At 35.6% G+C, this 14491-nt stretch overlaps 1 protein-coding gene across 2 annotated transcripts; it reads right to left on the reverse strand.

The window, feature by feature from the left end:
* Window positions 1-473: 473 nt before the first annotated feature.
* Window positions 474-10514, reverse strand: Fkbp59 (FK506-binding protein 59kD). Of its 2 annotated transcripts, none has more exons than XM_028170346.2 (7): window positions 10169-10514; window positions 9561-9703; window positions 7588-7708; window positions 6920-7315; window positions 5199-5470; window positions 3184-3294; window positions 474-2510 (listed from the first exon to the last, which is right to left on the reverse strand). In XM_028170346.2, the coding sequence occupies exons 1-7, from the start codon at window positions 10368-10370 to the stop codon at window positions 2334-2336; spliced, it is 1422 nt and encodes a 473-aa protein (XP_028026147.2). In that variant the 5' UTR covers window positions 10371-10514; the 3' UTR covers window positions 474-2333. The 2 variants fall into 2 exon arrangements, with proteins under 2 accessions (XP_028026147.2, XP_028026148.2); XM_028170347.2 differs by having other exon boundaries at window positions 3177-3294.
* Between the last annotated feature and the right edge of the window lie 3977 nt (window positions 10515-14491).

Raw genomic sequence — 14491 nt, forward strand, 5'->3', positions numbered from 1 at the left:
GGTCTATTTTTCTATTTGACGAAGAAAACTAACATTACTAAAATTTAGCTATAAATAAAAATATAATAATTAAAAAAATTGCGTGATTATGATTTTTGGGTGTCTATTGATAATATGGGGTCGATTGAGCTTTGCTATCTCTATATTCCAGCTGACAGGAGGTGATGCACATCAGCTCTGCAAATCTACTACCCTGCACGTTTTTTTTTTTTTTTCCTACCTAAGCTGATAGCCTTGAGAGGCTATGTCAGCGTAACCCTAACTTTAGTAGGTGAGCTCACGGGGCTCAACCTGACGATGTTGCTAACACGAACCCTAGCAAGAGCCGTGCTTCGCAGAATCTACCACCGGATCGGAAACGCGACCCACTGAGAAGATCCGGCGAGAAACTCAGTGGGCTGTGTCTGAGAGGTACCCTGCACGTCGGCACCTGCGTGCTTTTATACCATCAGATAAAGCAATAAATAAAAAACTTGTCTCTTAAAAAGCTTTATTCAAATTTAACATTGCCCCCAAACTAGGTACATAATAAATCTAGTAATAAATCTAGCAAAACTAAACAGTCATTTAACCATTTGACAAACAAAACAATCATTTTTAAATTGACTTGTTGCTATTCATTCTAGGACCGCGACTGTTCGGGAATTATCTCAATCTCTCTCTTAAGGCCAGCGTTAGAGAGGATAATACTCATTTAGTTACAAACAATACAAGATGTATGCGTTCGAACTGGGTTCTAATGTACATATGTACTTCAGTAGAAATGCGAGTTATTTTAATAAGTTTTTTAACCCTGTACCTTCTAGCAGAGACTAATCTATTCGTTAAAGCTTTCTTTAAGCTAACGTCAACATAATATGTTGGTAAAATATGTCGAATGAAAGTTTAAGATAGAAAACATTAAAATAATTGCCAGAATTCATATATATATAAATTATCAGAAACAAGGCTTTCAACTAAAACAAAAAAACAAAGAGGAATGGTACATTTAATTAAATTCATGTTTTATTTTTGTGTCCGTCTGAGTTTGTGTTCGCTCTTCAGAATAGTTTAACACTTATTTATGTAGATAGTTAACTTAGTGACCTTCAGTACAGTTCGGAAATGTATCAGAAATGTCTGATACATTGATGAGCAGAATTATAATTTATAAATATATAAATATAAGAGATATATTCTTTTTTGTACATTTTTCATATAACAGGGATGTGTTGAATTAATCTAGGCTATATATATTAGATAAGGCATTACATATAATCTAAACTATATCTAAAGTGTGCGTAATATAGTTATTTTTTCTTCTAAATAAGCAAAAGGCATTTTTATGGCAAAACGTTTTGTAAAATCTACTTGTTACATTAAAATGTATTTCATTCATTGACATTTGTAATTTCTAATACAATATAAAGTTTTTTTTTTCACATTAGATCATTTACTTCATTCAGTATTGTCACAAGCTGATCGAAATTTGTTGTTACGTCTTACAACCAATTGCATTTTTAAGTAGGTATTCATTTTTAAGTATTTAATCACTGTGTTCTGAGAATAATTGAAGCCTGATAAATCACTGCCCTATCGAGAACAATTGAGGCAGTCTAAAAGCAATTAAACTTTAAAAATTGAAGGGTACATAGTATACATATAAATGTTTATTGTACTAATTTTGTTTTTTGTCAATCCCAAAATACATAATTACTAGAAGTTATATTTTTAAACGTTTGACATTTTAAATATTATTGTTTATATGTTATCGAAAGGTAGAACATCTAAATTGTTCTAGGATTGTTTTTTGTTAAGATATAAGTTTTCACGCCAAGTTAAAATTAGTATCGGTCAAAGGCTATTATTGGTTACTATTGACTTAACATTAATGCTTAACCAAAATATTCTCCCAGTGACGACTAAAATTAAGTTACAATAAAATTATTGCACTAATATTGCTTTTAAATCACATTACCAATTCATAAATTTAAATACCTCTTTTCTCAAAAACATTGATTTTACTAAAATATATATAATTCTGCTCACCATGTATCAGAGATTACGTCGTGATGTTGTCGACCGTCGTTGCCTGGTTACGCGCAACGATACCTTTCCAACAAGATCATAAAAAGTGACAGTTTCATTGAAACCGTTTTGTAATATTACAGGAGATGAAAAAGCTAGAGCTTTTTTTAAGCAAGCCACTGGTAGGCCGACGTCAACAAGCGGCAATAAATACTTCATTCATCATGTGTTCACGTGCTTGACTTCCACGTGCCCTATTGAGGTAGCAAGTAATGCATGAAATTATAACACCACGACTTTGCCAAGGCTGCGATACATCAGTTTGTTTACATGTTCTCGAACTGTCCGTCTCGGTTTAACATTAGAATGTTAGGGTTTTCCTTTTCGAATTCTGTAGGTTTTCTGTGACGTTGTTCGTCTGTCCACTCCCCTTCACCGATCCCCCACTCCCCCACTTTCTCCCCTATCACGTCTATCTCAGCTTTAGCTCTTTGTCTCTCCACCTTTAAAAGAAAAGTCATTCAAATTATTTAGTGTAAACTATGGTATCTTTGGCACGCACTCACATTCCATTTTGATTAAGAATCTGACTTAAAAGTTAGTTCCAATTTATGTATCTTATGGTACACATTTTATTAAATGTATGTATTAGTGCCAATGTTATACTGCCATAAACATAAAAACTTTAAAGAATCAATCGCAGACATACACGTCTACATAAAAGTCCTGTTATCTTCAAGAAAGAAATAGTTGCACAGAAACAAAACGCCAACATTGACGACTGAATGATCATCGACGCCGCAGGTGCCCAAATCAATTTCACTCCAATCTTTATATATAAAAATGAATTGCTGTTCGTTAGTCTCGCTAAAACTCGAGAACGGCTGGACCGATTTGGCTAAATTTGGTCTTGAATTATTTGTGGAAGTCCAGAGAAGGTTTAAAAGGTAGATAAATATGAAAATGCTCGGAATTAAATAAAAATAACAATTTTGTTTTTCCTTTGATGTGTCTCCCGTCGGACGGATTCCTTTTGTTTGTTTTAAGTTTATTTTATACAAAAGTTTAGGTCTTTTATTTATCGAACTACACTACGAAGTCTGCCGGGTCAGCTAGTATAAAATAAAAAAAACATGCAATCGAAAAGTGTATGTAGAGGGAGCGCGAACCTGTTACCTCGTTGTCGTGTTTCGCAAACTTGTCGAACATATTCGCGTACAGCTGCTTCTCTTTCCTCTTCTGTTTCTCTAATGCAGCTCTACAGACTATTATCTGATTGGCGGCTGCCTGAGAGAAATAAATATTCATAAAATCCTGAAGGACGAATAATATCATATCAAGGTGTAAAAGGCTATTTGATTTAAGCGACATTTATCCTTGTAATTAAAAGTGCGTTTTATTTGGCAAACTTCAATTAAGATTACTCCATTTAAATAGCTGAAAAAGTTATGATATTTTTTCCAAATTTTTAACTTTAAATGTCTCTCCTGTGGTACGAGGGCTGCACTAAAAGTATCGGGAATGGAATATTTCCACTGTTCCTGTCATATTAAAATCTTTTTAATTGAAAACTCCTTGGTTTTAAAAATCGAATACCATTTATTTATTTAAAAAAAGATTCTCGGTCTTGTCACGAGGTTATGTCAAACTTGTTTAGTCGTTGAGAAAATGGAATTGACTCGAGAAAATTCAAGAGCGATGATTTATTATGACTTTCGAAGTGGTTTAGCACAAAAACAGTGTGTTGACCGGATGATTTCTGCATTTGGTGATGAAGCCCCATCCAAAACCACAATTTATCGCTGGTTTGCTGAGTTTCAACGTGGACGTGTCAAGCTCAGTGATGATCCCCGTCAAGGTCGTCCAAAAACTGCAGTCACCCAAGAAAACGTTGATGCTGTGCGTAAGCTGATTGAGGAAGATCGACATGTGAGATACCGCGAAATTCAGGCAACTTTAGACATTGGCATGAGTCAAATACAAATAATCTTGCATGAACAATTAGGTGTAAAAAAGTTGTTTTCCCGATGGATACCGCATTCGCTCTGTGAAGAGCAAAAAGCGGCTCGCGTTCCTCAATTGCTGTATACAACATTGTATCCGGTGACGAATCCTGGATATACGTGTACGAACCCGAAACAAAAAACCAGTCACGAGTTTGGATGTTCGAAAATGAGTTAAAGCCAACAAAAATTGTTCGTTCACGGAGTGTTGCAAAAAAAATGGTAGCCACGTTTGTCTCCAAAACCGGCCATGTTACGACTATTCCTCTTGAGGGACAAAGAACGGTTAATGCAGAATGGTATGCTAGCATTTGTTTGCCACAGGTGGTTTCTGAACTCCGTAAAGAGAACTGCAATCGCCGCATCATCCTCCATCACGACAATGCGAGTTCTCACACCGCGCACAGAACAAAAGAGTTTTTAGAGCAAGAAAACATAGAATTATTAGACCATCCGCCGTACAGCCCCGACCTAAGCCCTAATGATTTCTATACTTTCCCTAAAATAAAGAATAAATTGCGTGGACAGAGATTTTCATCACCTGAAGAAGCTGTGGACGCCTACAAAACGGCCATTTTGGAGAACCCAACTTCCGAATGGAATGGCTGCTTCAATGATTGGTTCCATCGTATGGAAAAATGTGTCAAATTTCGCGGAGAATACTTCGAAAAGCAATAAATACATTTTTAAATAGTAATGTTGTGTCACTTCGTTAATTCCCGAAAATTTCAGGGCCGCCTATGTATTGCAAAAATGTCATTAAAACCAAATAGCCTTTATTCCTCAATGTAATAAAAATCTAAGCCAAAAATGTTTAATTTGTATATTAATTACTGCAATTGAGACATAAACCTCAACACAATGGGTACGTGGCGCCACACGTGTTGCTATATCAATGGGCTCCGATAACCACTCAACACCAGGTGAGCTGTGAGCTGATTCACAAGCCATGTGATAAAGGAATCTAGTGACTAATTAATAAATCAAAGTACTATTTTCTTATTACAGGAAACCATATTAAAGTTATTTAAGAATGTTAAAGTCATTTATTTGAATTTAATCATAAAACTCGTTTGGCTGGACTACAACACAATATCCTCTCATGATACTTAGGAAATTATTACCTCATCGTATGTATGTGGTTGTATTACAAAAATTGTCTCTACAAATATTGCTCAATAAACTCACTTTGTTCTGTGGTTCAATTTCAATAATCTTTTGGAAGTCTTTTAGTGCCAAATCTGCTTCTCCCAGTCCGAGCAGAGACTGACCTCTCCTAAAAAGGCCTTTGACATTATTCTCGTCAAATTTCAGGGCTTTGGTCGCATGGTCTTTTGCTTCGAAGTGGTGGATTGGAGTCACCTTCAAGTAAACTAGAGCGAGGTTCAGATGAACTGACAGTAGTATTTCAGTAGCTTTTGTTTTGTTTTCAGCCGTTTCACCAACATCTTCAGGGATATCTGAAAAGATAAATAATATTATTATTGTTTATTAAAATAATGTTTACAATATTATTATATTATAAAAATGAATACCGAATAATATTTATTTTAGAAAATTTTTTATTTTTACTTTTTGATGATTCATCATTTTCAAATAAAAATCCCGTTCAGAGGTTTTAGAAAATTGGAGATTTCTATAACATATGAAGAGATATATACATAAATAAATACAACGACCGTAGCTGTATATTGTTTAAAAAAGAACATTTCAAAATCTCAGCAAGCAGAGCCTATTACTGTCTAGTTTGGCTGTTCCAGTAGCATATACTCGTCGAATGCGCCAAACGGTTCGACGTGCAATTAAAGTCCAGGCAGAATCCACTGAGTTTGACGTCAGATCTTCTCAATGCGATTGTGGATTGCGATTCCGATCCAGTGGTAGATTCAGTGAAGCACTGCTGTTGTTAGGATAAACGTTAGCAGTTTCTCAGACTGAGCCCTGTGAGCTCACCTACCTACACTTTCGATGAAACCAGAACAGCCTCTCGAGATTTTTTTTTTATTGCTTAGAAGGATGAACGAGCTCACGATCATCTGTTTTTAGCTGGTTACATAGACACCTACGACGTAAATGCCGCCCACCTTGAAACATGAGTTCTAAGGTCTCAGTATAGTTACAACGGCTGCCCCACCCTTCAAACCGGAACGCATTACTGCTTCACGGCAGAAATAGGCAGGACAGTGGCACCTACCCGCGCGGACTCACAAGACGTTCCCACCACCAGTAATTTCGCAAATTATATTTTTGCGGGTTTCATTTTTATTGCACGATGTTATTTGTTCACCGTAGAAGTCAATCGTGAACAATTTTCAGGTACGTATTTCATTACAAAAATTTGTGCCTGCCTGCAGGATTCGAACACCCATGCATCGGTTGATACAATTGCACCGGGCGTTTTATCCTTTAGGCCACTATAACTTCTACTAGACTACTAGTAATTAGGTAAAAAATAAAAAGGTAGTTTGTTCTGAGCAGCATTACTTTCCTATTCCTTTTTACTGGTGGTAGGACCACTTGTGAGTCCGCGCGGGTAGGTACCACCACCCCGCCTATTTCTGCCGTGGAGCAGTAATGCGTTTCGGTTTGAAGGGTGGGGCAGCCGTTGTAATTATAGTTGAGACCTTAGAACTTATATCTCAAGATGGTTGGCGCATTTACGTTGTAGATGTCTATGGGCTCCAGTAACCACTTAACACCAGGTGGACTGTGAGCTCGTCCAACCAACTAAGCAATAAAAAAATATATATATAAACTATAAACATGCATGTCTCAAAGTGACTTTCAGTGGGTTCAGGTTACTCCTCAACATTACCTCTGCTCTGATGTGAATTTCTATGTCCAAATATATGAAATGAGCAACTTTGATATTCAATGGAAAATATTGAAAAAATTAATAGAAAACTTACCATCAACAAAAGACACGGCCCGCTTATACGTTTTGATGGCTAACTGAAATTTGTTCTGTTTGAAATAGTTTGTTCCTTTCTCCTTAAAGATTTTAGCTTGCTCCAGTTTTTCATTTCCGTCCATTGACCAAGAGTCTTTGGCTCTTTCAAAATTGTTCAATTTGACTACATATTCTACGACAGAATTAGGCGGGACACCCAATTCTGAATTCCCTTCGGACTTAAAGGCATATTTAGGCTGGATAATTAACCGGGATTTCTCATCTTTCAAAAATTTCTCTAGAGCTCGTTCTATACCTTCGCATATATTGTGTTCGGTACCTTCACCGAGTGAAAATGTTACTGTTCTCTGATCGAATATTTTGCTATCACCTTGCAGTCTCCCTTCTAGTTCAACTGTTCAAACAATATGAAAATAGTAATAAGCATATTTAAAAAATAATGTATTATGGTGGTGGAGTTTCAGTAGAAAATGAGAGAGTTACTCTTTAGTACTTTAATTTTAAAACAGTAAAATATTTTTACAAAAATCTCTTGACAATAACTACACTATACTCAAACTAAGACTCCAAGCCACTGATACCAAAAAAGTTAAGATCCAAATACTAGACATACAACTAGAGTAACAAAAATCGAAATCACCTACAGAAATTATCTGTTTGTGTTACCTGTGACCAATGCACCATCGTTGGGACTGTCAAGACCTGTACCAGCCTCGAGGATATGGCGCAGTATGCCTTTGTTCTTGGTAGGACTAAGATCTTCCAATCTCCAATCAATCATTTCAATCTGAAAAAAAAAATTAAGTTAAATAATAATTAATGAATAACTGTTAAGCTACTGTGTGTTGCCTGGTATTTACCACATATTTCTGCAAGAGAACCAATTATAAATTGTGTTCCATGCTGGGGATATATAAAAATTCTACCGAAGCGCAAATTAACACTCTATTAAACTTATAACACTTAACGAATACTTTTTTTTTTTTTTTTTAACCCCAGACCAATTATTTTACTTGTTGCATTGGTTAATGAAAAAAAATGTTTAGAGGGGAGCTGTGACATAAATTTTCTAATTTTGAAAATTTCTTGTATTATTCTTGTCTTGTATATAAAGTTGTAAAATTTTGAATTCTTTCTGTAAGTTATTAATTTTGAAACTTTAATTTATTTTCAAGTAATCAACAGGATATGTGATTGATGTAATTTATTATAGTGGTTTTATTGTCATGCTGATAAGTTGACCACAGTAATTTATTTATGTAAAAATTTCATTGTTCATAATATATTATAATTTATTCATGAGTGTGTGATGCGACGTACGTAGTTCTCGAAAATTCAATAACCGACAAATAGTGATTGTAAGGTACAGGTTATTCACGACAGCTTCTAGTGATTAGCGTCAATCTATGGACCTACTAGACTATGTAGCATATTCCATGAACAGTGCTCTGAGGGTTAACAATAAAAAAAGGTTTACTCAATTTGATCTGCCATTTGAGATGTAGTACTATCATATTTTCTTTACTCCTTCAGATTCATAGACGGAATACTTTTCCATAACCTTTGTAACAATCTGCCTATGCCTTTCTCCCAATGTATAATCGAACAGACACATCTAATCTTCATTAGCCTGTCTCATCAACGTTTTTAACATTTATTTAGCAATTTTTTTTTCTATTGCTACAGTAAGTATTCTGCTTAGATGTCATGGGTGATTTTGAAATAATAAACTGTTTAGTGAATGTAAATAGTGAAACAATAAACATTTTAAACATATTATACATAAAATATATTTTACATCACTACCATTAAACAATTTATTTTAGTAAGCACACACAAATATCTATCCTACCTCTCATTACTGTTCATGCATTCTGGTGTGTAGGATATACTTTATACAATGTAATTGCAACTTCGACCTAATGTCTTACTGTGGGTGGCAAAATTTTGTTATGTTTTCTATGGGTTAATGTTAAATGGTTATTTAACACAGTGGTGTGAAAACTTTTTTTAACAGCAATCCCTTCAGTATCATGAAAAATTTGGGTAACCCCTACAAAAGGGAGGAGTTGTGTATTACGAGCTTCTAAATCAACTGAAAAAAAATATTGTGACCCCAACCTTCTGGAGGCTTCTATTACAGTAGTCACAATCCCTACTTTGCACACCACCACTTTAACATCAAGTAGGCCATGCAGTCACTCTACAACTATGCACTAAAACTATGTCTGATGTACTCTTTTCTATAACACCAATTGATACAATAAATTATAACATTGATTTTCTAGAGAGGCTGGGGTAAGTAGGAATTCCAACCTCACACAAAAATGAAAGATAGCCCTGTCAGTTCTTTTAAATTATATTGACGCTTGAAAGACAAATGTGACTAAGCAACAATGCTTACTTTGATACAATGACAACTTTACAGTAGACTAATTTGAAGTTGAAATACCTGAAAAAAATTCTATTTTAACGAATCTAGCTGTAGGATTGAAATGATTTTAATAGACCTAGAAATATATTTTTTTTGCGCATCAAATATGTTTATTGCCTATGCTTTATGTACAAAGCAGTTATTGTTGCTTAGTCACGTTTGCCTTTCAAGTGTCGATATGTATTATTTCAAATCATATAAGTACCTCAAACTGCAATGTTGCATTTGGAGGGATTTTTGGTGGGCTGCCACTTGCTCCGTAGGCATATTCAGGAGCACAAGTCAGAATGCAAACTTCACCCTTCTTCATTGTAGGCACACCAATTTTCCATGCTTCTATTACACCATCTATAAATTTCATTAAATGTAATTAACATGTCTATGTCACTTGGCGACGCACCGTGGAGAGTGAGATGAGGACTGCCAACGTGACCTGGAGTAATTTCAAGGAGCAAGCGCAAGACAGGGTAAAGTGGAAACAACTTGTGAGGGCCCTATATACCAGTGGGGTACCCTAGGGCAACACCACACACAACATGTCTATGATGTTTGTGTATTAATAATCATCCTAAAATATTAACTCATACGAAGATCCTTTTTTGAAAATTCTCATGGTGAATCAGTATTCAATAGAACGAAAAAATAATCTGTGCTTTTCATGTTATTAATGTGCTTGATTGATGGAATAAGTGGTTTCATTTGTCCATAGACAGCATTTTGGAACTTAATCCAGAAAAACAAATGTTCATAAAGTACACTTAACCCTACATAAATAATTCATAAAAACATTTTTTATTGCTATTCAAACCTTACCTTTGCCCAAACAAAATTCGAACGGTTCGTTTCTGTCCCTGCTGGAATCAAACTTGGTACCATCTAGTAGTGTCCCAACATAATGCACACTCACATGGCATCCTTGGTTAGGAGTTTCGGTACCCTCTCCTTCCCTGGTAATTCGTTTTAGGACTCCACGATCTCCATTCTTTGTAATATCGACTCCCTGATCCACAGTCATAATTTTATTTTTCAAATCAGACCTTTATTAAGAATTCGTGAAAGTGCGATTTTAACTTAATAATGCTTTTATGTTAAGAATTCGGTATTTTCTGGAAACCTCTATTGAAATGAAACTGCAAAAGCGCACAATCTGACAAAGTATAGACAATATACCTGATTTTTATTATATTTAATGGCCGGGTAATGAGACTTTTAAGCTAAATATTATATTTTTTCTCATACCTATTAGAAATGTAGTAGAAAGTAGAAAAATGTAGAAGTGAAATGAAACTACCTAAGATGGGATGAAATATGGTCCACCGAAAAATGGATTCTTGGCCGAGAAGCTACGGCAGCGGCTTTATTTCATTTTCCCACATTTGTTCACTTATCGATTGGGTGCTTATGTTGAATTTTAGAAATAATGATAATGATATAATATTGGCCATCCCAAACAATCTAGGGTCACGTTGTAGGCGTAAAAATAAAGAAAGATGAAGGCTAACTTGGTCCAATATAAAGCATGTAGTAAAAATATGGTACCCTGTTTTCATAAAATTAATAGGAACCTGAATTTCGTATTCGAGGTGCGAGGTACTCACTCTTAATTGTATTTATTTCTGGCAGAACCGCTTAAATATTAAATATATTAACTATAGTATAGTCCGACTGGTGTGGAACTCAGACACCGTTGATGCTCTTAGCATAGTTCACAATTAACATAGGTGCCCTTGGCATGTTCTTACGGATCCACCATATCCACTCGCACTGTTGTTGAACTCCACAGGTAGCAGCAACCAAAACTCAGGTCATCGTACTCGTGAAGTTCGTTAAGGTTTTGACGTGAAACTTAGGCTGCTGAGTGTTTTGTCTAATTTTCTAAGTGGACTTCCTTACGTCGTCAGACTCTTTTCGGCAGCGGTCAGGCAAATAGGTAAATCCTTACATTTAATATTTTAAACGTGAAAGCATCATCATTTGTTCTTATTCCACGTTGAAACGATGCAATAGATCGGAATGATTTTTAAACGAATAATTATAGATCAGTTTATTAATGTAGGCTACCTTTTTATCTCGAAAATATAACTCATTCCGACAACAAACACAAACCTCTTTCTTCGACCACGAAGGCGAAATCTCGTGTAGCAGCTAGCTACAAAACAGTTTCAAATCAATAAAATTCAAATCAAAATGGAAGATTTAGGGCAATAAATTCAATGACGGATATTAAATTTTTAATTAGTTTACGATAATACAGGCTTAACGAAGATTACTTGCGATATAATCTAACAAAACGACTGTACATCGTAATCAATGAGTAGTACATGTCTATATCTATTTGGATATTACCTTATGTTTTTTAGTACCGTTTATCACGTTGTATCTGCCACGTGTTTAATTCCACGAGTATACAAAATTATAAAGCCGGGTGTACACATATTTTATTTTTATTATTTTAGATTGTGAAGGTACATTATTCATAAGGTCCATAAATATGAATCGTGAGACGAATATCTTATCAATGCATGGATTCACCGTGCGAGTTCCGGGTCCGTTGTGTTACTGAGAGAATTTGAAGATTGCCAGTAGAGTTGCGACTCTGGTGTAGGATTAAGAAGCCCGTCTCAATGCATGCATCTTCTCCCTGTCAAGTCTAATTTTATAGGAACCTACTATTGTGGTTTTAGATGCTCGTTTAAGTATAGAATTTACAGAAGTTCTTCATAAACCAAGGTCTTTTAATAAGTTATAGAGATTTCACTGGTATACCTTTTGCTCCCACTTCGACATTATATTTATAAACTAACCATATATTCATTTTTGGTTAACTCATTCGTGAGATCATTGTTTTTTTTTCTTGTCTTTAGGTATATTTGTTATGACTTCTTATTTTACGTAAAAGAATTTTCATCGAGGTGTATTTTCGGTATAGACCGATGCGGCTACGATCCCAACGTTATAACGGAGCTTGAATGAAAAAAATCTAACATTTCTTGCAGGTACAGTTAGATGGATAGATAGGTTTTGTCTACTTGCTGATAGAAGCTCACACAACGCGTCAATTATCAAATACCTTAAGATAAATACTATTGCACCTTTGAAACCTATTGTCAATCTTTCCATTTTCTGCTGTGAAACGCAAATTTTTTCCAGCTTATTGAAGAGGCGTTATACAATTTAAACTTTAAACTCACACCTAGCAAAGTAGCAACATTGATATGCTCTTGGGTTCCAGTAATCAATTATCACCAGATGGGTGGTAAGCTCGTCAACTCATGTAGCGCATATATGAAATAAATACACTTAATTACACAAAAACAGGCCTTAATTAGATTATATTATAAGTTTAAAATTGCCTTTTACTATTGTCTATTTGTTTCAAAACTTATATTGCTATCCACTGCGCAGAGGACAGTAAGGAATTGAGGAACATAGTCCTAACAAAAGTACTCTCTAAAGGTCACGACCCTCAGCACTGAAGAACACGACACCCGGAAGAGTAGGAAGAGGATTTATTTCAAGTTCTATGTAAGTATGTGTATAGCATAGGATGCATCCTATGCTTTAACATGAACATGTTCTGTATTTTTACTACCGAAAATTTGAGGGCGAGTTCATTTTTTTGTATCGATCTCTTATTAAAATGTATTGAAGATTGAACTAGTTTTGCTTGTCCTTTGTCCTTATGTGTCATTCATTTTAATAATATAATGTCACATCGTCATTTTCTTTAGATTCAATCGCAATCAAAAAATTTCGCATTTGCAAAAGATATATTCAAATAAAACATATGTATATAGTTCTACTTTTTTTCCCCTGCCTTTTCGCTAGTAGCTTATGAGCTATTCCAGATACGCCCGGACGGGTAGGTAAGCTCACGGGCTCAACTTGAGAGAATTTGTTAAACTAGCCCTAGCAAAAGCAATGCTTCGCAATCTACAACCGGATCAGAAACGCGACCCACTGAGAAGATCCGGCGAGAAACTATGTGAGCTGTGTCTATGGGTTACTTCGCTCGTCGAACTCTCGTAATCGACGAGTTCGGGCAGTGGCCGGTGCTTGAGGGTTCTAAAAGCAACGAGAGTGAATCCGGGAAACCCGACAAGACATAATTTGGGCGACGGCGGCGTTGAGTTGTCCCGTCGCAGTCGGAGAAGATAGTTTTACGATAGCTACCGCTGCATACCTACAGCTTTCTTCTGTTCTCCGCTCAGAAGTGATTCTAAATAGACAAAAAATAAGTGGTATTGCCACCCTATATCACTATATAGAACATTAACAGTTTGTATCTTATGTTAAGTTCGAGGGTGATATTCGCGTTGCGTTAATCTAATTTCGGTAACTCCATAACACAAACTGGATATTCAAATCGTCTGCTAACCAACTCTCCTAAAACTTTTTACCCGGTCACTGCGAGGAAGTTCGCTAAACTTTTAGCTTTTATGACAGGTGTTGTGAATCCGCGTGGCGCGGGTAGGTACCACCACCCCGCCTATTTCTGCCGTGAAGCAGTAATGCGTTTCGGCTTGAAGGGTTTGGCAGCCGGTGTAACTATACTGAGACCTTAGAACTTATGTCTCAAGGTGGTTGGCGCATTTACGTTGTAAATGTCTATGGGCTCCAGTAACCACTTAACACCAGCTGAGCTGTAAGCTGGTCCACCCATCCAAGCAATAAAAAAAAGCCTATCTGATCGTGGGTGATTACCGTCGCTAATGCATTTCAGCAATGAGCGTAGACAAGTGATTGTAGGCTCTGTAGACTGCCTTGGCCAACGAATTTCGAAGTTCAATGAGTACCTACTTATTCATTGGTCAACTTTTGCGACTATTACGTTAATATGATATGAATAATGTTTAATAAAATAAGTAGGTATGCCGAATTGTTGAAAAAATTTGCCACTTAAATTGGTTTGCTAACATAATTTACTGGTAAGGTTATACCAAACGCAGTGCTTTTTCACTGGACTTATTAGAGGTACCTAAATGAAAAAGGATAAGCTAATAAAACATTTTAAGAATAAAATGTATCTGATTTTGTTATTTCCTCTGAAGATAATGATTAAGACCTTTACTGAAGAGACTATGAATTGACTAGAAATTACAGACTGCAGCTGATATAACACACTTTACAAATGTA

This window comes from Bombyx mandarina, chromosome 06, assembly GCF_030267445.1.
Source record: "Bombyx mandarina strain Sakado chromosome 06, ASM3026744v2".
NCBI classification, from domain to species: domain Eukaryota; kingdom Metazoa; phylum Arthropoda; class Insecta; order Lepidoptera; family Bombycidae; genus Bombyx; species Bombyx mandarina.

Excerpts from the sequence above, each read along its gene's own strand:
- Fkbp59 (XM_028170346.2), bottom strand. The coding sequence starts at position 10,370 with ATGACTGTGGATCAGGGAGTCGATATTACAAAGAATGGAGATCGTGGA. Across the intron at positions 9,704-10,168 it reads CGAATTTTGTTTGGGCAAAG|ATGGTGTAATAGAAGCATGG; the intron begins GTAAGGTTTGAA and ends TGAAATTTATAG. Across the intron at positions 7,709-9,560 it reads ATGCAACATTGCAGTTTGAG|ATTGAAATGATTGATTGGAG; the intron begins GTACTTATATGA and ends TTTTTTTTTCAG.